This window comes from Anoplopoma fimbria, chromosome 4 (genome assembly GCF_027596085.1).
Source record: "Anoplopoma fimbria isolate UVic2021 breed Golden Eagle Sablefish chromosome 4, Afim_UVic_2022, whole genome shotgun sequence".
Taxonomy (NCBI): domain Eukaryota; kingdom Metazoa; phylum Chordata; class Actinopteri; order Perciformes; family Anoplopomatidae; genus Anoplopoma; species Anoplopoma fimbria.
In genome coordinates this window covers 21,496,159-21,519,903 of record NC_072452.1, presented here as the reverse complement: position 1 = coordinate 21,519,903, position 23,745 = coordinate 21,496,159, and the positions used below count along the sequence as shown (strand labels likewise).

General features: G+C 40.0%; 1 protein-coding gene across 3 annotated transcripts in view; it reads left to right on the top strand.

Annotated features, from left to right (window-relative positions):
- Positions 1-23,745, top strand: part of pdgfc (platelet derived growth factor c) — a 42,861-nt gene that overhangs the window by 10,460 nt on the left and 8,656 nt on the right. For 2 of the 3 annotated variants that reach the window (XM_054597814.1, XM_054597813.1), the window contains exons 2-3: positions 16,161-16,353; positions 20,733-20,913. In XM_054597814.1, coding sequence (XP_054453789.1) covers positions 16,161-16,353; positions 20,733-20,913 — 374 coding nt within the window. Of the gene's footprint in view, positions 1-1,136; positions 1,225-16,160; positions 16,354-20,732; positions 20,914-23,745 lie in introns of those variants that run through there. The other variant, XM_054597815.1, reaches the window with a different exon arrangement.

The following is a 23,745-nucleotide window of genomic DNA, read 5'->3' as shown; positions in this document are numbered from 1 at the left end:
TGTTTATGTGTAGCTGTCTGCACATTGACTGGAAAATGTTTGGTCTTGGAGTCACTATTTTGGTATAGCTTCCACTGCTGGTGATCTGGAACTTTACCATAACACTCACTAAAAAAGGGGTGGTTGATACCAAGGGTCACAGAGGACATACTTAAATACCATTCAGTGATTTTTGGAAATGACTTTTTAAGGACAGGGTGTAGTATCCTGCCACTTGACACAACTCCCAATTGTTCATTGAGGAAACTATTGTGATGATGCGATACAACGTGCAATTTTTAACTTTGTTGTAGTATGATGTAAAAAAGAACTTGGCCTGACTGATTTACTGGAAGAAATTAATTCAACAGCTTTATGCCAAAACACGTTGACTCTTCCAGTAAGTCAGTTGGAGATGCCCAGTTATTTTTCACATTTGGTTCTCTCGTTACTGGGAAATCTAGTTGACCGATGAAATTACAGCAGTTACACTCGTTCTACAAGTCCTTGCACCGTGTCCCAGTGTGTGCAGTGAGTAGCTGGTGTGTCCCTGCACACGATTCCATGCTAAACGCTTATAAATGCAGCCTACTTGATGATTAAAAAGGGAATCTGATTCTGGTTGTGGTAACTCTTGGTGCAGAGGTGTGGAAAGGTAAACGGCTCAGTGCCCAGATGTTGCGGCGCTCAGCACCAATTGAGGAATACAACATATGACAAATCCAGTCAAGTGGTGAAAACGTAGGCAAGTTTAAAGACGATCCGGAATTACACACAATTACACTAGATGATGTAGTCTGAGGATGTCAAATAAGATTAGAGCTGGAGGTAATGTGATATATGCCAGTTGGTTGATAGTTTTTGGGTTTTTTTGCCATGGAAGCCCACCACAAATCATCACATCAGCCAGTCTCGTAGGACATAGTGGGCATGCTCTAATTAACTGGAAGGTAGGTGTATTTTGGCTACACTGTTCAGAAACAAATATTATTAGATGGATAATTTTAATCCTAGGGGCGTTTGGCCAGCTATAAGCGTTTCTCACAGAAGACATTTTGACTTGTCATAGCAGGAAAAAGCACAGGTGTATCTAATTACCTTAATTATGGCTCAACTTTATTTAGGTGTGCCAGTAATCCGTGCCAACGGGTCTGCATGCACAACACAGGGGTCCCAGAACTGGCATAACTAAATGTTATTAGTTGGACGTGTGATTTACAAGTGGACATTTTCACCGTGAGAAAGGTCAATTTAGTGTTGTTGGTTACACAAAACAGTGTGACAGCTGGAGACTTAAGTAGAAACAAATGAGTGTCTTGAAATCCTATAAAGAAAGTCTTAAAATGTAGGGTAAAAAAATGAAGTTGTGAAAATTCAAGACCTTTAATCTTAAATGTCAAAGAAAGTGTTCTTCGTCTGGAATGAGTGAATCTGTGTTTAGGAAAAGGAAACGTTTCCAGCCTTGGCACATTTGTTAATGTGCACACACGATTGCTGTATTCTGTTCTGTCAGCAGTTGTTTTCAGATTTATCCTTTTTCGGGCCTACATCACTTGCTAAACATTCAAGGCTGTAACACATCAGTGTGACATGCAATAACTGCTCAGATTAAATAAAAAACATATAAAGATATGCATGTTCTTCTACAGATTACTACCTTAAAGCTTTTTACAAAGAGCCTGAGCAGAATTTTAAACATTTCACTGGCTCTCTTCACATTTTTTTGACAAGACATGTTCACTCCATTTTCTTCTTCACAGGGAAGATTGTGTGATAACAGCTTGAAAGGACGCCTTCTGAATGAGTAATGCTGAGAGAAAGACAGACTCTGTCAGAAGAGTATGACAGGTTACCAACCAGTTAGCAGAGAAGGTGTTAAGTCCCCTCTACTCCCCCTACTCTTTTTTTATTCTCCCCTCCATATCTTACATCTGTTCAGCTGCCTCTAATTAGGGCTTTTACAGACGACGGCATTAAAATGGCCCCGGAACCATGCCAACTAATGAGATGCCATTGACAAGGCAGATCTGTCATGCCCAACTCCGTTGTTGAAATATATCTTTCATGTTCTGCCTTGACAGCCAAAGTTTGTGCAACACTTTGTCTGCCGTCACACCTGTTGACAGGCCGTAGCCCAGATTTAAAGAGGGTCACCGAGTTGGTTTGTTTTTGGCGCAGTTTGCAGCATCGGATGCTCGTGGTGATGGATCTCAGGCAGATCATTGACATGTTTGCATGCTGTGGACATAAAGAATTTTTCACCACTCTGTTGCTGCCAGTATTTCTATTATGCTGAGCGAAGTCAATTCATCACTCTGATCGTACCAGGCCGTTTTTTGCTTACAGATACAGATGAGAACTCTCATGAGCTCATTAGTTACATATCATTCGCAGAGGGCACTGAAGCCAAAAATAGATAAAAAAGGTGATTCCGTGCCAAATGTGGGCTATAGTTATTATTTCAGGGCTGTGGCTATAATGACCCTTTACTACCCAAAGCATTGTTACTAAGATAATAAAAATGATATCTTATGTATTCACAACACAAGTGAGTCAACTTGAAATGCTCATCTTTTAAACAAATAACTATTTTGTAGCTATTAGATGATAATGGATCGGTTTTCCGCAGGTCACTTTTTGCTAAATTTTGTACTCATATTAATAACATTACATAGCACTGACGGATGGTTATAGTGAACAAAAAAGCATTGATAATGGGCATAAATTATCAGCTTATTGCCTTTGACCATTTTCACAGCAGACATGTTTGCCTTGTCATAGCAGGAACAGCACAGGTGTTATTGATCACATTGAAACCGACTGGCATCGTTGAATAATTAGTTTCACCTGTGCTTTCCCTGCTGTGACAAGTCAAAACATACTGACCCAAAAACGGATGATAACTTAATTGTAGGATAAGCGGTGGTTAACTAGCAGCAAAAAAAGACACACGATTATTTACATAACACAACTTTTTTTATTCACTCAAGCTTCTGTACCAAGCTAATATGTCGTGGACTGGGGACAGCAAACAACCCTCCAAAAATGTCTTGCCGACCAATACTGACTTTACTCTAAGCTTATTAGATAAAGTAGCAAAAGACTGTTTAGCATGTTTTTGTTGGTAGTGAGAGATGAGATACAATCTTAAATTTAGGAGTAATTCACGATGCAAAAATTGTTTTTCTGGCCAATTTTGGGACAAAGCAGCAAGATCTTAAGATAATGCAGATATATCATCACCTTATGAAGTTGATTCGTTGTGAGTGTTAGCAAAAAGTTACTTATTTACACATCTAGTGTATAATACGGACATTATGATTTAATTTGAATCGGTTTTGGCTACTTAGCAAGCCCAAACTCTTCTTTAATCTCTGTTTTGGTTTCCACCAACTCGTGAGATAATTATCTGTCTCTTTTGCTGCTAAATGCTCCTCTTTGCTCAGTTGCTAACTGTGTCTGTCTTTTGTTTGTGGAGTGCTGATTCCTCGCAACTTTCCCACACAGTATGATGATCCATTGTTAATATCAAAATATTGATTGGAGCACCTTCCAGGTATAATACTTATTCATTTGTATGAAGGGACAATAAATATTCAGTCTTGGTGGTCTAATATAGAGCAGCTCTTCCTGATCATTCACCCAACAATTCACTAGTCAGTAATGCATTTATGATTTTTTAGAAAAACAAACTCAGCTGTTCCTCATATCCATGCTAATTACTGGTTGCTGCTTAGACCCCAGCTTAAAGTATTTACCCAGATGTACATATCCACTTTCTACAAGCACTGGAAAGAAAGGCATGTGTTTTGTAACCATTTATCAGGATGTAATTACACGGCTATTTATCCTTAAGTGCAGCTACATGAATATTCATTGTTTCCAAAAATAAAATAAGGCTTTCAGTGGCTGGCTGTGTTCTCCCATTTCTTGTCTATGTCTTTTACTGATGACAATAGCACAGGGTACAGCTGGCTTTTGTTTGGAGGCAAATAGACACACATGATTGAAATGCTTTTTTTATGAGCCCTGGGACGCCTTGTGGGAAACGGTGGACGGTCAGAGGCTTAATGACCTGTGTAGACTATTAAAAAGGCAAAATATTTCTTATAACAATTCCCCAAACAGACACGTTCAAATGAGAGCCGCAGAGTGTGTTTGGAAGACGTAAAGTTGATCGGAGGTAAAAAAAGAGGTTATTTGCAGTTCAGGTGACTTGATTAAATTCCTCCCATTACTAAGATACTAATGGTTTGATGAGTTGCAATGACATCCGGAGCACTGATTACATACCACTGAGTTTATAAGGTGTAAATTAATCATAATCACTTACCTTTTTCCATTACAGCGGCAGGTGTTTAATTTAGTTGGTGGAGGCGTTTATATGGAGCCGGCTGGTTTCATATTATTTCCCTTAATTATTTGCACTGAATTAGTCTGAAACAGCAGACAGATCAAATCAAGTAAGGTTCAGCAATTGTTTGTTGTGTTTTTCACAAACAAAATATCAATATAAAAAAACAAACATGTTCTGAACAACTGCAACAATTTTTTGTGGATATTTTTCATGAATGAAGCTTGGTAGCTAACTAGCTATATCGGATGCGATGTCCCTACTCTTAGTCCAACCTGAACCCTGATTGGTCAATTTTGTCTATATCTGGTTGGTCATTTGTTTGAGGGGGAAACAGCCATCAACATCAAACCTATATAAAGATTGCAGATTTGTAAACAAATTGAAAATTTGAATGCCACTTGAGTTCTAGAGCAATAAATGTGGTTTGAATTTCAAACTGCTTCTGAAGTAAACAATATTTGACAAAAAAGAGTTAGAGTTTATTTGCTTTGTACTCCCACTATCATTTGTGGTATCGTCCTATCATGTCTAATGGCAAGCTTTTACACGTTCTACACATCTATGCCTTTTACCAAGAGTAACTTCAATGAGTTGAATGAGTTTAGGTTTCTGTGAATCAAAAAGTGTCAAAGCAAACAACTATAAAGGGCCCTTAACACAACGGCACAACTGCGCTCTGAATCCCATTATTTCCAATGGCTTGTGCGGCGCCAAAACCATGATGTGCGGTGAACCCAAACTTTGTCCTATGTGAAAATCACTTAAGGACTGCAGGGGTCAACGCCTGCAGTCCTTAAGTGCTAAGACCAGTTAGAGTAAAGAGGCAGAGGAAGAGATGACGAAATTCGTTGGAAAGATTTACACTTTCAGAGGTCGTAACTTTGATTTCTAAAACTTGTATAAACTCACATGCATTTCTTTAAACAGTTGCTATAGTGTTTGAAACACAAGTCCTTTGGAAGCCTATGGATGAATAGATCCATAGAGAGCTGCTTTGTGAGCAACATTGCAATTATATAATCATTTTATTACCCTCTTTTATGGGAATTAACCTGCAGACACTAAGTCACTGCCCTCGCCTACAGACGTTTCCCCTCAGAAACATCAATTTTCCCATTGTCTAATCCCAAAATTGCTACTCTTGTTAACTCTAGAAGTATAGAAGAATCAGGTACAAACTTGCTTGGTTTAGTAAAGCCAGCCCTTTGGCGACTTCCTATGCTGGGATGTATGCACAGATATTGTTTCCCGGAGTATGGAGGGCATGCTTTTGGTTTTTGGCATTGGTGCTGGAAAGCGGTGGAGTGGGTGGGTGAGCTGTGGTGACTTAATTATTAGCAAAGGAAGCTTTTTGACCAGGGGGTCGTCAGTTTGAATCCTGTGATAATTTTCTGAGAAGTGAATTAGACACACTCCTCACCTCTTTCAAAAACCACCGTCACAGTGCATTTGACCAGAGCAAGAAAACCGTGGCTTTAGTGGGTAGCAACAGGCTTGTGTCTGTGTGAGCGAGAGCAGGATGTTACAGGAAAAGAGCAGTGGTGCTCAGACAAATCCTCCCTTGGTAAATAGAGGTTGAAAGGAATATACTTTCATTACCCTGAGTTCTGCACTCCAACTCTTCTCTAGACAGCTGGGCCAAAAGGTTATGAAGGCTTGGTGGGGTGGCAGTAATTAGAGATCCAGGGCAATCAGTTTAAAGAAATCGATCTGTATCTGGAAGCACAGCCAGACACCAGAGAATTTTACTCTTAAACTGCCACAATTAAAATGTTCTTTTCCTTGTCTCCTTCTCTTTTATTTGGATTAATCATTCAATTTGCTACAGCGGAAAATCTCCTCAGACCTTTGAAGGCTTTACCCAGATTTGCTTCCATTGCTCCAAGCTTCTTAAAGGGTTGTTCAGAGGTTATGTTTGCTATGTATTTCTTTTTTTGGGGGGGGTGGGGGATTCCAGACAGCTGTTGTGATTGGATAGATATTACTTTGGGGCTACAATGCTCTGATTTCTTAAGAGCCAACAAATTGAATATAGCGAGCATTGGGATTTCTCTGTTACTTGGATTTTCAGGATTTAAGATAAGATTAAAGTAATGGGATAAGGGGAGGACGATGTGTGAAAATAGATTTACTTGGCTATTGTCCTAGTTAGAACCTAGTTTTTAAGAGATTCCAGCTCAGATATGTGCAGCCCCAGATCACTTTAAAAATCATTAGCTGGAGGACCTTATTGACCTCTTCCAAACTTCATGGCAGATTTGATTGTTTCTGTCTTGGAGCTACAAAGTGGATCGTGATCAGCTATTAATCCTCTCGGCTACAGTTAATTGCAAAACCTGCGTCTTTGATCAGTCTTAATTGCTGTGTCTGGATCTGGTATGGCAAAGCTGTCCTCCAATCTGGCCCGCCACAGATCAAACTGTAATTTTCTCCAAACATCCAGCTGTCCAGCTCACAGATGCGACTACAAAGCAGCCTGGAGCTTCCGTCCACAGCTGTGGAGAGAAGTTTAAAAAAGATGTGGTTCATCTGTCAACGCCTGGTTCCCAGCCAGAAGGGGAAGTTAAGTCAGGCCCGTCTACAGATTTAGTGAGAAACATCTCACAGCCGTTTTAATTTCTTTTTTTTTTTGTGCTAAACTATCATTCCAGCCACTTAATAATTAACTTTGATATTGACAGATGACAAGGAAATTGAAGATGATATGGGACACCCTGCGGTAATGCCGGTGCAGACCTTGATTGTAATGAGAGCCTTACAAGCCTATAAACTGTTGTAACTTGTTATGTGGACCTACAGGCAAGCAAATGAAATATATTTGTGCATTTCAGATTATTGCTCATTATTGAAGGCATTAGCAACTGCTTTGATTCTTTGTTGTACACTCTTCTTGGTTTCTTGCTTATTGCTTTCGTGTTCCTGCACCGTATTTCCAAGAGATCACTTGTTTAAGTTAAGATAAGATAAGATAATCCTTTATTAGTCCCGCAGAGGGGACATTTGCAATGTTTATCATAGTCAATAGCGTTGTGATGAAATTTTCAATGAGTGCCATGCTTTTCTTTTTTCTGTGGTAGAAATAGCTCTTTTGCCACCAATCCAATTCATTTTTTTATTTAAAAACAAATAGATTTTGATGCTAGCAAAAATTCTGCCTCATAAATAAAGGCAATTGAGAGACATTTTATAAAAACAGATGATCATTTTAAGATATTTTTTACTTCAACAAAATCTGCTTATTGCACTTTATTTTTTTAAATGAAAAGGATAAACACTGAGGTTGGATGGGTTTATTGTTCATTCCGATTTTGGTGCTGATATAATGTCTAAATCCAGGCTCAGGGGCTAAGATGCAGAATACCAGAGAGTTAACTCAAATAGACGGCTCTAGCGAAAAGACTGACATTCAATCTTCCTTTCTCCTGATGCCAAACACAAGTGTTGGCACTAATTGGAGGCACCAGGAAATGATTTGGGGGCAGGAAAGCATTGTAACCTGAGGAGAAGCTGGTGTGTGGTGATCGGTTTCAGTCGCCGTGCTGAACAGGCCAAAGCCTGAGGAGTTGAAAGACTTAAGTTTAACTCTGGTGTGTCTGCTTTTCACACAACATCACTTGTGCTTGCACACCTCTGTGCATTCACTATCATTTGCAGCCTGCAGCTGTGACTCTACAAAATCGTATCACAATTTGTAAACATGTGTCGGATAACACATTGTGCATTGCATTAAGGGTATATTTCATAGCAGGTATGGAAGTTTAATCCTTCATGGCCTCGAGGGCATCTGATAGTATTCAACTGTGGCTATTTTTAACGGGGAAATGAACTAGATGTTGGCTCTTGTTGTGCTATAAGTCTTTCATCAACACATATGAAGATACAGTTTACTGTATGTTGTAATCCTTAACCTAAATTTACCTTAACCTTAACTAACCTCAAAAAAATGTAATGCTTTACATCATAGGAATGTGCAGTTGTCCCTATTTTGTTCCATAAAAGTGCAAGTCCCTAGAATGTGACTTTGTAATTAGTATTATGTCCCCACAAAACGGGTAAACACAGCACACACACACACACACACACACACACACACACACACACATGTTTACTTAGCTTACTTTTGGGGACATTACATTTTAACATTGCTCTCCTGGAGACTTACACTAACCTTAAAACAACCCTAACCTTTACCAAAGACCCCAAAATCAGCTTTTCATCCCCAGTAACTGGTCTTTAGTTGGAAATGTTTCCCTTAAGGTCGCCTAAGTTAGGAACACACACAGGCAAACTTGTGGTATCGGGTGAGGCCATCTGATATGATTTGCAGATGTTTAGCTTTGCGATTGCAGCAGGTGCCAACAGATGTCCGTCCTGCCCACTTGGCCAGGTTGACCTCATGGTTAAAGAGAGACCACCCTTCAGCACCCCTGCTGGAAATGATCTGCCCTGCAAAAGTGTTCCTGAGCAGGTCATTAACAATCCTGACCCTTTTAGGGTCACTGGTCTAGCCTCCCTGTAGATAGAAGGGCATGGAAATGGAGCATTTCATAGCAGGGATCAATAAAGTATCACATTATTACATTACAACATGGCAAAACCAAGGGGCTCAGACTTTTCAGTGCTGGGCCTGATTACATTTGTTGAGACCTTTGACCCCTTCACTTAAAGAGCTTTCACGGGTCATATTTGTCCACCTGTTGATGACAGGACTGGAAGATTAGATGTTTATAAAGTGAAGTAGACATGACAGGGAGCAGTACTCTGGCCTGTGTATGCAAGATTATAAGTGTGAAGTTTTGCATTTTTTTTAATCTACTTTCTTTTGGTGTATAAAGGGCAGGAAACAGCTTGTCTAAGAGCCCTGCTACTGTTTGTCTTAATGGATCTTTACAGGTCTAGTAAGCTTTCTGGCCTGCTCTTATCTTCCATTATGACCAGTGATGTAATATATTTGTCATGGGTCTTATCACTCTCAGACACAAACTCTCAGCCGCTCCATCATCATGGGGCGGCTGTGGCGTAGTGGAGAGCAAGGTAGTTCTCCAATCAGAGGGTCGGTGGTTCGATACCTGGCTTCGGCAGTCGATGTGTCCTTGGGCAAGACACTTAACCCCAAGTTGCTCCTGAAGGCTTGCCATCGGTGTGGACTGGATGATGAATGTTAGTTAGAGTCTGATGGTGGCACCTTGCATGGTAGCCTGTCATCAGTGTGTGAATGGGTGAATGATATGTAATATACTACTGATTGTAAGTCGCTTTGGATAAAAGCGTCTGCTAAAATGACTGTAATGAAATGACTGTAATCATACAAACCTTTTGAGGAAAAACAGGTTAAAATGGTTGTTTTGCCTGCCCTTCCCTTGAATGCTGTAAATCCTGGCAAACATTTGAATTCATTAAAAAGTATGTATATTTAATTGATATTATTTATACTGTGACTACTATTGTGGAGAAATTGTGGATGATAGGACAGTTAGTATTGGTGAGCCCCCTAGGGGTTTTGGGCCCAACTGCATTTGCACAATCTGCATGTCTTGTATGCAGATTTCATGGAGCTTTCATGACACATGTAGCATAATATAAATTAGTAGAGTTTAATTTTAAATAAAGTTTTGCTGATTGTAAATTACCTAAAGAAAATAGACTGAGAAGAGGTCTTGGATATTTACTTTCAAACAACTGATGCATTGAAACCGTGACTTACATAATGACTTCTGATTATATATTAAAAACCATTAGCATCATCATTTATTTCATTAGTGGGAAAAAAAGTAATTTTCTAGTTAATGAGGTATAATTCTACTTTTTGGCTCAAGGGCACTTTTGCAGGTCAGACAGTATTTGCAGTTCTTGGTGGAGAAAGTGATCAATATTATCTGTGACATTCTGCCATGAGATGGTCTCTAATCATTGGACCAGTCGTGTGTGGAGATAAGCAAGATTATGAAGCTTTCACCTTGCTGTCAATCACACTGTATTGATTCAAAAAATATTCAAATATAGAAAGAATTTTATTAATAATCATTATCATCAACATTGTATACACCATGTACAGAGTACGTGCATTTGATAAAGACAATGGGAAAAGTCTTGTGTTGGTTTGACCCATCCACCATCCATCCCACTCTCCCTTAGTAAACTTCCCCGCTTGTTGTACTGGTTATTATACCATTTAACTTTCATACTACATCATTTTCAATAACGGTCACTCGATGTATTATGTAACTTGCTCTGACCGAATACAAAAATGAAGACATTCAACGTTAAATGTCTAATGCCAAAAACATTTCCTGAGGATTGGGCTGTGTATTTTAAATGTACCTAATGCACTCAAACATACATTAATTCAACAATCGAGATAAGTGCCTGTTTTGGTTAGCTCCTGCCACATTTCTGCCCTTATTTCAGCAACCTCTGCAGGGAATATGGGTGTCAAACTCGTCAAACGCTGCTTCCTCATCAGCACAACACACAGGAGCATGTGCCTGGCAGATAAAAGAAGGGTCCCACGAAGCCAAATTATTTCTTAATGGCATGAAAGATTCCCATGGCGTGTTTCAGCCCCTTTTTTTTGCCAGACTGACTGTAAACCCAAAAGCAATAAATATCCTGAGCAGGGTGGGGAATTTACTGCACCTGTATTTACCACTGCACCATCTTAATAAGCAACAGATGTGGAGTGATTGCATCAAGCCTGAAAGGCATGGAACAAAAAAATGGAATTCTTTGTTCGGTACAGTTTCATCACCAGACCAAATTTGCTTCAACTCTGTTGCTCAGGGCCTCACATTAATTTTGATCAGCAGGTAACAGGGCTGAAATTAAAAACAATCTGGATTTAGTGTCACAGTGACTCACCTGTCGATTACAGGACAGGAAATAGCTGTCTTGAATGGTTATCCATGATGTACGAGGCTGCTGGGAGAACACGATGTAGTACTGGACCAATCATAATGTGTGAAAATAACAATTTGGCTAATTTACTGGGAAAATGCAACCTCAAAGGCAGTGTTATCCATACCAATTTAATTTGGGCATAGTAGTTTAACACATTTTTTGCGTTTTTCATTTTAATCAGTAGTAGTTAAAGTTAGCTGTTCACGGTACAAGTATCTTGTATGACCTCATATTTGAGGCAGGCAGAGATATTTATTACTTTCTCAGGCCGAAATTGTCCTTCTTTTCCAGAAGAAAGGCATAGCTATGTCTACTATATCATGTGGTATGACCAGCACATAAACTCCAAAGCTAAGTAGTGGGACACTGTAATGATATCCTGTGAGGAAAGATGAATTTAGTGAGCCTAACAGAAGCCAGAATGAATGGTTCTCATTCCTCCCGTTATTTTTTTTATGAGGAACATGCAGCAGTCTGGACAAGGGGCTCTCATTAGTTAATCTTAGCTTGAGGGCATCTATTTATTAATGCATCTGGATATGCATGCATGTGTGTCTGTGTGTGCATGGGCTTTGTGAGTTTGTGTACGGGGAATGGGGTTTTGATTGTGTGTACATTTGCTAATGTAAAGTACGCTAGGTGCACGCTTCAGTATATATTCCTGTGTGTATTAATCATTTATTCCAACTATTATTTTTCTTTGACTTTCACTAGTTGTAGTAGTATTTGTAATTAATATGTATTAAATATTATTACATAGTTCACTGCTTGTATACACTAATTTAGCAGTGTGCACATGGTCCTCTTCATCTGCGCGCCAGTTTAGTTTTGGCAGGGGAAAGGTTAATGTTTAACAGCATGAATGGTTCACCCACTAACGTGTGAACAAAGCACAATGGCTGCACTGTATAGGCTCCTATTTATTCAGAGTCACTTCCTCCCTTAATAGTCGGGTCTACTTTCCACACTGAGGGAAAAAGTAGGTCAAGAAAAAGTCATGTTTGAGGTAATTCACTCTAGGGGACCGCTACTCTGATCATTAGATGACATTGGTTAACCCCAAGAGTGAGGTCATTTTCAAGTCAAAGTTACACCCACAATCCGACTGGTAGCATGTCTTTGCATTTTACAGTACAGGGAGGGTAAATCAGAGAGGGAGGATATCAATGGGAAGTTTGAAAAGAGAGAGGCATGAAAAGACTATTGTTCATGATAAAGATAAAGAACAGCTTAAGGAGAGAAAATGGGAAGGAGGCTGGTTTGTGACCTTGTGGAACTTAATCAAAGATTGATTTGCCGACATTCTCTGAAGGAGAACTCTCTTATGGAGTTTCTGCTTTGATGCAAGCGAACAAAAGAGCCACAGCGAAGAATCTCACGGATAGCTCATTCTTGAGCTTCGTGCACAAAGACCTGCACCGGAGAGGAATGCAAACACGTTGTTCCCCCACCAACTGCAATTACCTGTGATGAGTGCGTTGAGGATTAAGCAGGATATTTGCAGACTCTTTGGATTAAGCATGATTTGATCCATGCAGATCTCTGGAAAATCTTTTCATCAGGACCTATTGCTTTCATGTCCAGGCATTTATTTCTGCCTCCCCCCCTGTACCTGCTATCATACATTCAATGCAATACATCTGGACTCATATATTAAAGAATCTCTTATTTTCACATTATTCATTTTCACTTTATGATCCTGTATGTTGTAGCCCACAGTAAATGGGATGTAATTAAAAACATGTCATTGTGATTGAGGGCCGAGCTTTAATAGCATGAAAGCTTGTTTCCTCCTGAGCCAGCAAATGGATATAAAAAAACAGTCAATCAAACATAGTGCGTTGCCTCTACTTGCACCAAGGATTAAAAGAGCAATGATCCATTTATTTGAGTACTTTCTGTAAAGAAATCAAATAAATATTGACTGCAGGGGCAAGAAATATGGTAGATTCATTTGAACATGATCATGTTGTTCTTGACCCAGTTAAGAGGGTGTCGTCCTGAAGCATAAAATATAGCTTTTAAGGACATTTTATAACCCAGTGCTACATAAAAAGCAAATTTGATATCCTCAAGGAGTGCATGTATTATTTGTCAAAAAGTTTCATTTCCCAGAAGAAGGTGGCGCTTACTTGGTTTGTGCTTGAGGCCAAACTCTTCTCAAAGTTATGAAAGAGCCCGTTCATTGAGAAGTCAACACTGGGCTTTGTTTTTCTTTGCATCTGGCACACTGTCATTCAATCTGTTCACACCTGGCTCCCCACCAAAGCAAAATGAAAACATCAAAGTGATATCTGTTATATGAAGCAATTGTTTAGTTAAGTGAGATCGTTGCTGTATCTATTTATGCTATGTGATGGATAGAATCAGTGGGGATGCCAGAAAGTGCGGATGTCCTCAAGTTACATCTTGATTAAAATGCTGTTTTTTTTATTTTAGGGGTTGGACACCTTTCTATCAACGACAAACATAACGTTCTGTAGTCAAACGTTGACTTTTGGTTTCACGAAGGACACAAACATTGGTCTACTGGGTGAAAGTCCTGTATTTGTTTGACCCACAAGTCCACCCTGACCTCCTTGTAACACCAATTTTCTTCATCTTTACGAAGTCACCTGACTATGAGGTCACTTGCTCTGAGCGTCTATTGTCGCAATATGAAATGGCATATCAAAAGCAAAAAATGAAAACACTGGATCGTCCTTATCCTGCACGCCTTTTCTCCTGTAACACTGAAAGTGAAAAATATATACTGTTTAAATATATGAGCAATAACGCATGAATCTTAATCTAACACTAGCTCTACACTGCAATAAAAAATACATTTCAAAAGTGGTTTTGGGTGGTAAATATGCCATCGTTTTCATCCTCAAACTTGACAGGGTGATGGACTTTCAATTCTCTATGAATTGTTAATGACTTTAAATGATACAACACTGTGAAACAGAAAGTACCCTGCTGAAGTTGGTTTCACTCACTTATTTTCAGCGACCACTCCTTCAGACAGATTTGTTGTCCTTGGAACCGTACTGACAGACTCAGAGTTGCTGTGGAGCAGTAATTTGACATTATGCAGGGTGAGAACATGGCACAAACTTAACCTGCCTGTGTTTTTGTTTCTATTGCAGGAAAAAAAAACTCAGAATGAATCAGCCGCAGGGTATGAATCACCTTTAAATTAAATTTATGACAGAATAAAGAGTAACCAAGCTCTAAAAATGTGTTCCAAATATAAATTTGTCTAACAAGTGGCACTGGGGAAATGGTTACTCATCCGTTTAATGCACTAACAAACTTCCAGCACCACACTCCCTCTCCCCCGCTGGTTCCTGGGCTAGACATATTGGATTGGTTTATGCATACTGAATGATCATCAGTGGTACAAATTGAAATAGCCTGCAGAAGGGGGACATCTATCTGTGTAATCTCTGAAACAGAAACAGAAACACAGCTAGCCTAGTTTCACCAAAAGTGCATCCATTCTTCCAACTAGAAAATTGTCACATTTCACATGCAAAGAAAAAAAGATTATGTATTTTTAAAAAAAGGGGGTAACTGACAGAAGTCCTACACTTACATTTTTGCAGACTTTCATATCTCTGGACAAAACACTGACACTTAGTTACAAATGTGCTAGCTAACAGGTTGACAAAAGGCATAATGTTCTACATATGTCAAAGACTAGCTGTCCACATGCACCCAGTGCTTGTGCTAAACTAGCCTATTTGTGTTCTAAAACTACTATAAGGTTAGTTATTATGTAAATCACTGATGCTACTTTACATTGATTTGATTGCTTAAAACGGTAATATCTTTTTTCTCATGTATTGATATTTGATAAATCATTTTGACCCGATGAATTGAAAACAGTCCTGTAATCAGGGAGGCTTCAGGGTGTTGTCGTCACAGAGGTTTTTGAGGCTCAGGTGGAAGCATCCCGGCAGTTTTTCTCCTGAACGAGACGAGTTCTGATGGGACCCTGGGGGGCTCGGTGACAAGCTTGGTCGCATTGATTTAATCTTGCAGCCACTTGTCCCAGTGGGCCCTAATGGCTTTATGAGAGGAGCTTGTTGAATCCCATCAGGCAGCGTTCCCTTTGAAGTACTCTGCATTGAGCTAATGTTTCAGATTTGTAGAGCGGTGATAACAACACGCAGTTAAACACAGGTCATAGACTTAACATGCAAACAATAAGGCAATATACACGTTAAAGGCCCGGTGTGTAAGATTAAGTGGCATCTAGTGGTGTGTAGCAGATTGGACCCAACTAAATACCCCTCTGATCCATTTCCACCTTTCTTCATGCGTACTCAACACATATCTGCCCCTCAACCTTTGTGTTTATCAGAGTAAAGCCCTGAGTATGACCCAGCTGAAATTCTAGGCTTCTTCCAATGAGGTCTAAGACCACCTCAGCGATTCCTATAATGGAATCAATACAAATTGAAAAACCAATAATGACAAATATCCTTAAGTTCTCTAAAATTAGTCCTTTAGATTTCTGTAAAAGCTTTATTTTCTTACCATAGAGCTGTTGAAGTTTTTTGTTGTGTGTTTGTATATTGTCTTGCATTTGTTTATGCATGTTAGGTTAAAGACAAAACCCAATAGAACAATGATTTTGGCCAATCCTTTTATGATTTGCCTGTATAAATAATAATACCATGTTCGAGTATGAGCCAGATATAACAGGATTGTCAATCTGGTGTTCCTTCGTCAAAGTCCCACCTTTCATATTGGACACCTGCTCAATATTTCATACTGCATCATATCTCTTTGCAAGGTGCTTGACATGTTCAGGTTTCAAATCATAAGATAAATGCCAAACCACATCAATAAAACAATCCACCTGGGTTCTAATTGATTTAATCCAAACCAATAAAACTGCTACAGTAGATGCAAAACACAATCTGATTTCTGTTTTTAGGAGTGCAAGATTCCCATCAGGAGAAGATCATAACAGTGTCTGGAGAGGGAATGGTCCACAGCCCAGACTTCCCACACACTTATCCCAGGAATACTGCGTTGGTCTGGAGACTAGTGACGACCAACAACATGAGGATCCAGCTCACCTTCGATGAGAAGTTTGGTCTGGAGGACCCAGAAGATGGCATATGCAAGTAAGAATATTTCTCACTATCTCTATACTAAATCTTGATAATTAGCAACATATTTGTCAGAGAAGATCCTGTCCTTTCTTTTTCACTGTCCTCCTACCTTGGCTGGTTTTCTGGGCCTATTGTGTGCTAAAGGGTTAGCATGCACTACATACGCTTGGATACATCGGTCATTTTCCTCCCAGGGTCCTTATCACTGATTTGATTAATGTGCAAACCTTCAAATAGCTCAGTGTTTTGTTTAAATGGTTTATTGTTGCCAGACAGGAAAAGGGAGGAAAGGAAAGGAAAGTGTTCTTTGTTTAACTTCATGAAAAGGATGATCTCCTTTTAAAAGATGTCTGTAGCAATGCACAGGTTTTCTTTAAAAGTTTCCTCTGCTTGTCCAGCTCTCATCAAATATATGCTTCACCGGTTGGCATGCCAGATACGTGTGTGGCAGGGGTTAAGACGTGTCCTCCCTGTGTTGTCCACCATCTTTAAAGATTTAGAGCGTGTCCATTTGTGAAATTGCCTTTGGTCTGCCGTGGCAGATCGTGAATATTGAAAACTCAGCAGCAGAGTGATTTGTTTCGTCCAGGACGTCATGGTGACGTGGTTCAGACCGGCATATTTTACCTGATGTGGTCAATACTTTTAGCTGCTCATGGGATTGTTCTAAAGACATGTTGAAACACATTCTGACTAGCAACACATAGACACACACAAACACAAAAGTTATATCCTCTGCTTTACTGATGAGCCCACTTTCAATTACTGTCTGTGTCTGCCTCTGTTGCCATTCAATTTAAACAAGAATCCCGATCCCCAACGATCGGTTTACCCTCTGTGCATTATGCTCAGTGCCCTGCTGTCGATTTATTACAACTGACTGGTTAGCATGGAGGAGCCCAATCACTGGAGGGTGGAGAATCGCCGGGGGGAGGGTGACCTCGCTAGTCATTCCTGGAGAGCCCCCTAATGGATGACAGGGTGAATGACAGTGCAAAGTTTTAATGTTGCATCTTTTGAGAAGTCATCCGTACATATCAGGAAATTAAAAGAGGATTTTCATCAGTATGCATCCACTTTCAGTGATCATTGAGGTGTTTGTGATTTTTGACTCAGATTTTGGTGCACAGTCTGGTTAAAGATGGATTTGGATTTCAAAGGTGCTGCCATTCAGGATTAATGCCTCTGTTTGACAAAATACTTCCTGTATCCTGCTTTTGTGAAGAAAAAAAAAAGAAAAACACACAAAAAGAACCGTATGTGAGTGCAGGTAATGTGAGCCCCTCTGCACACTACTGTGCATGTTGACGATTGAGGTTAGTGTTTCTGTACCTTGAGAGGGAAAGTTCAAGTGTGGGACAGGGTGCCGATTGACAACGTTTGTGCCCTCCTACTTGTACAAGACTGCACTAGTCAGCGTCTCAGGGGAGAGGGCCGAGACACAATGACAACATCCTTTTCAAGGGTCATGCGAGTCATCGCCACCTCTATCGCTCCCACTTTCACATTTTTCACTCCTTCCCCAGATTGAGGCCCTACAGGTTTTGATCGGATCGCAAGATACACACTCTTTGCAGGGTTGGCAGACAGATGAATGCATCATGCAATCACAAGTAGAAACAGACATTCACAAGTGTATGTACTTGTCTTTTCTCTCCCCCTCTCCCCCTCTTTCTCTCTCAAACACACACACACACATTCTCTGCCCCACATACACACTCTCACATGCACAAGCCTCGGGCCTAGTCAGCATATCTTCTTCATCTTTCATATGTGTTTAAAAATGTATTCACAAAATGCCCCCTTTGAACTTCATTCCACTGTTATGGCAAAAAAATAAAAAAAAAACAGTGTTATTGATACGCTGCTCTTACCCTTTCATAACTGCACAATGTGATGCAAATTAACCAGACCAGTAATCTCCTGTCCAGTGATTCACAGCAATGGCAGGGGATAAAACAAACAACGGTAGGAGATGTGTTCAGCTTTTGGTAGCGAGCCTGGAGCGAGAAGCCTTTGCTAAGATGAGAGGGAAGCTGCGTAGCCGAGATGCTCATCTGCTATTCTGTTTGTCTGAGACGCGATGAAAAGCATTCTCACCAAATCCACTGGAGGAGAGGCGTATTGGAGAGGGATTGGTCTTGCTGCTGGTTGGCATGGCAGCAGAGTCGTGCTCGACGGCTCACAGACAGGACTGTTCTCAGAAAAGGCATTTCTGCTCTCTTCCTTTAGTCTAAAAGGAGAGGTCTAAAAAAACAGTGTTTGTGTTGCTAATCTGCGTCACGGCCGTGGTAGCTATTGTATCTATTAATAATGTACAAGGAAAAACACTTTGTCGGAGAAGGCTTTGTGAATATTAAACACAGTTCCCCTGCACTGTGCACGAAGGCAATCCTATCTGCTGGTTCTGTCTATAAGATTTCCTTTGTCGTTCTGATCCTGTCACCGGGACTCTACGTACAGTTTGGTATGTATGTCAGTGCATTTGTAAATCCGAGAAACCGCTGTTCGACATGGTGATTCTGAACACATGGCGATGTGTAATGATCAGGGCGTCCTGCATTATTGATGAGCCATCTGTCAAAGCTCTGGAGCTGTCTGAGAGCGGATTTTCAGAAAGGATGGCTTCTCTCTTCACTGACCTCCATCGAGAAGGCAGAGAGAAGCTAAACTGATATTTTATCCCTTTCCCAAAAAAACATTTCATGCCAGTCTGGTTTGCACTACTGGTTTGTACTATATAAATGATGTTGAACAGTTCATGCAGTTGTCTAACATTTGTACACTTAAACTGAATAAATGGTTTTACAAAAAGCACACTTTCAGTTTTACCTTACCCAATACGTTTGTTTGTGCAGATTACAAACTTCCTGTATAACTTTCCAGAATCAAAGGCAGCAGAGTGGGAATTTATCGACCCCCCCCTTCAGTTTATTTAACATCACAGAAAATCCATTTTTAGTTTCGCTCATGTCCCTCCATGTTGTTTTATTGAAACCAGCTTGAACTGAATCTGTCAAGCCTGTGCAAAATGTAAACAATGTCCTTGGAATCCAAATATCCGCATTGGCAGCGCTGAATGAGAGGTTAGCGTGCCTGTTGACGCAAATGGCAAAGTGATTAATCCCAGACTGTGAAGAGTCAGTGAAACAAGGCTGTATTGAATGCAGTGCAGCCACTGGTTACACACAGGTATAAATAAAAAAGGCTGAACTCCTGAACTGCGCGTCTTAAGTGCTGAGGTTGGTCGATGTTAGCCTTGGCACACCAAAGGAGTCTTGATCGTGGCCATATGCTCCTGCCCTTCATGTTTACTGGTATTATGGGTTGGCAGGGTGGCCAGTGCAGAGAGAGACTGTCATGTAATTACAGGGTCACAAAGTCGGATCCCCACAACAAGCAAAATGGTGCTTTTAGTTTATATTTTTCATAATCTTAATTCATATCATCATTTTGGTAAAGTAAATATACAATGTTATACAGGTTATTTAATGTGGGTATCGAAGAGGAGCTACTGACATTGAAAATAGAAATATGACTGCGAGTAGTCAATGTAATAAAGGAGATAGAAGCACATTAATGCACAATTATTTTGAAAAATATCTTCATTGAGCTTTGCATTCTGTACTTTTTCATATTAATGTCCCGATTTATAAGTTGATACAGCACATAGCAGCAATCATATACATTTGATGAATGATTAACAAGTGTGTTTTTAAACAACCAGGCCTGCAGTCTCCCACGATCCACACACAGTAGCGTACAGCACAGTGTAATAAGCTCAAGGTTTAATTAAAACTATATTTCATTGAGAACACGTAGCATCTGTGTAATAGGCCTGTAAAAGGGCTGCATCAGCAACCATAACACCTTAATAGTATGAACAGATGCTAATTGTGCACTGTCAACCAACCTGAGATGTGTCCTCAATGCACTGGCATTATTCAGTTCATTTCATTTATTTTTAATTCAGGCAGTAAGTAAGAAACAATTCACATCTCTCACAGCTGCACTATAGAAATCTTTTCTTTTTTTTTTTTTTTTTTTTTAAATGAGGTTAAACCTTTATTTCCCTTGGCAGTTTTATTGATATTAACAATCTCACATCCAGAAAGGCAAGGCAGAGCTGAGGAGAAAGCACTGAGGCCAACATTAAAGGTGCTGACGAGCTTAAAACAAGCAAAACATTAAAGTCAACTAACATTCATGTGAAAGGGAGTTTAAATTTACCACATAAGACCTTAAACAAAGTCGATGGTAGGTGGAAGTTGTGTTATAACTTGGACAAAGACAATGTCATAAATAATCAATCAGCGTCTCCCAATAACTGGTGACGTCTTAAAGACTGAAACTAACAGTTTTTCTGCACCATGTCTGTCTCACTCCAACAGGTACGACTTTGTGGAGATAGAGGATCCGACTGACAACACCATCCTGGGTCGCTGGTGTGGGTCACAGTCGGCACCAGCTAGTCACACTTCTAAAGGCAGTCAGATCAGGATCCGCTTCATCTCTGATGAGTACTTCCCCTCCGAGCCGGGATTCTGCATCCGCTACTCCATTCTCCCTGTGGTACGTACGGTGTCAATAGTCAGGAGTTTTGAATTGTAAGTTTGCTGTCACAGCATTTCTCTGCCTCTATCTCCAATTTGCACTCCCATGGCAGTAAACGATGAATCTCCATGCAAGCACAATTAAAATACTTTGCTTGTTACATAACACTGCGTCTTAATTTGCAATCAGCCATTTCTGCTTATGCATACCCAAGGTTTAAAGCTAGTTGGGGAGAAATTACGTTCAAGCACTTCAGAACATCTTGCACCTGTACTATATTTTAACGTTATTGTGTTATGATGAGTAGCTTATACACTTATACACAAAGAAAACAAAATGTCCACAATCTTTGCAATGAGACTCTTAAGCAATTTCTCAATGATTGAAATGGGATTTGTTTGTGATGGACCCTGAAATAGTTCTAAAACCTTAGAAAGTACACATCAAATCCAAATAAATGAACTTCAAATGGTTTCAAACTCTGTAATTTTCTCATTTTCTGGGGCTAGTATTGTTTCCATTTTCAAATCAGCAAACTATTATGTTCTATATAACCCTTATAAATAAAACCATAAACCCCTTTAACCTGCCCTGTGTCTTTAGATCCAGCCAGACAGATGAGGTGTCTCAATGTCACTGTTTCTTGAATCTGAGATGGAGAAAATAAGTGGCTTCACATTCACAAAGAGGTCCACTGACCCTCGGGGGGATTCATTCAGGCTACTGAAATGAAAGCAGGAATTAAGAGATAGAAGTGCTTTTTGTGCGGAAAATAGTCACAGTGCTGTCTGTCTGTCTCATTTCCTCGTTTGCAATCATCACATACAATAGTTCTTTTACGTGTTTGTTCAGTAACCCACTTCACAAACATACCAATGGTATTTTACTTTGTACTTGAAATGTATTTCTGGCAAAAAAAAACAACCTGTCCTCCCTTATGCTCTTTCCTGTTATTCCTCTTGTGTTCTCCTGCAACATAGACCTTAATCACTAGTCCCACCCTTGCTAATCTTTGGCAGATATTTATCCAATTAAATTAAAAGTGTGTGCAAAGCATAAGCTTGAACTCATTCAGCTCATCACAAGCTTTGCCAAAGACCAGTGAAGAGCTAAAACCTCAAGCAACAACTGCAGCAAAAGTAGCAATATTTGTCTCAGTATTCTGTGAGAACAAAAAGTAAATAACAAAGAGAGACGCTCTTATCAGCTCCTTCCTTTTCCACGCCTCATGATCTCTCATTGACTTCAGTCAGACATCTGCCAAATGTTCAAAGTGAATTGCCAGTTTGTTTCACTTCATGCATTCAGCACAGCGGCGGACTGGCCATCGGGCGGATGGGAAGACTTCCGAATGGCCGATTCATTCCAGGAGTTTTTATTTTTCTATTTACGATGTCAGTAGTTACTGAATGGTCCTCAGACGTGACATGGGTCCAGCTTGGCCCTTGCAGCTGCAGTCAGCACAGAGCAGAAAGCTGCCTGTCAGACTGGACCAATATAACGCTTCCAATCTTGAGACCCCTGCCCAATTTGGACAAATACCAGTTTTTGATTCAGTGTAGTGGTGACAGGCTCATAGGCCTACAACTGAGGAGATGAGCAAGACATGCTAGAGTACCTTGAAGATTATCATCAGGTTCTCTTCACACCAAAAATCGTATCTTATCTTATTTTCAAGGTAAACATCTTTGGGCAACATCAAGTAAAATTGCTGAACAAACTTAACGTGTGGGCAGTGATTCAGATGTCAAGGACATTAGGTTACCAAAGGAGCTACAGTTTTTAGCTGCATCCTTTGAATTTGAACTTAATCAGTGAGATAGAGCAGCTCTGCCTCCACAAAAATGCTCGCATAACTTCTGTAAAAATATATAAAAAAGTGTTAAGACTTCACTCCCAGTTTACTTATCGCCATTTTTGTCTTGATCCATCCTCTCCCCATTCCTCATTCTCTTTCACTGTCTCACTTCTCTCTGTCCTGCTCTTGAGACCACACACACACACAGAATCCTCCCCGCTGCTTTCACTGACAAAAGCCTGGAAATAAACTGAAGAGACGACTGCCATGTTTTAACCTGTCATGTTTTAGTTCTGTTCACTTGCTTTAAGTAAACAGTTCTACTCCTCATTAATCCCTAATGGCCTGCAGCACTGGGGGATCTGACAAGCACAAATAGGCAACTGAGGTCACTGACGGCACTTTGTATTCTGTCTGCAACTTTATTTGTCTGCCTCAAAAGCTTCTTTTTTTTTGTTCCCTTTTTCTTCAAACACGTCATTACAGCATTCTTTCTTTGCCCTTAAAACCCAAAACAACTGACATGCTGAAAACACACCTGAGTGTCAAGCTGTATTTTTTCAGAAAAACAGAGATGTTGAGAGGGGGAGAGTCAGTCATTATGTGGACTAGCTCCCTGTGGTAGAGCCAATACATTTTGTTGAGTTAATGCAGATCGCTAAGTCACTGAAAATCAGGTTAAGCTCCAGTAAAGATAATTCATGTTGGGAATGAATTGCTTCAAATTGTATAATATATTTACACCAATAGACTGCAGTAGTGAAGTTAGAGCCACAACGGAGGCCTTAGTCGATCTAATGGAGAGGGATTAATCGAATAAGACACTGTTACAAAGAGTAAGTAATTAGTATGTGATTAGTGCCGTAACTACATCAAAATTGGCTGAATAAATCGCTTGAGAGACTGAACTTTGTATAAAAAATAATGGAGGCTCTCTGAGGTCCCTCTCACCCACAAAATGGTTAAGTCTGCCCCTCTGCTCATCTCTAAATGCAGCTATACGAGCTGAGTGACTGCTGCTTCTGACTAGCAACAATGGCGTACACTAGCCA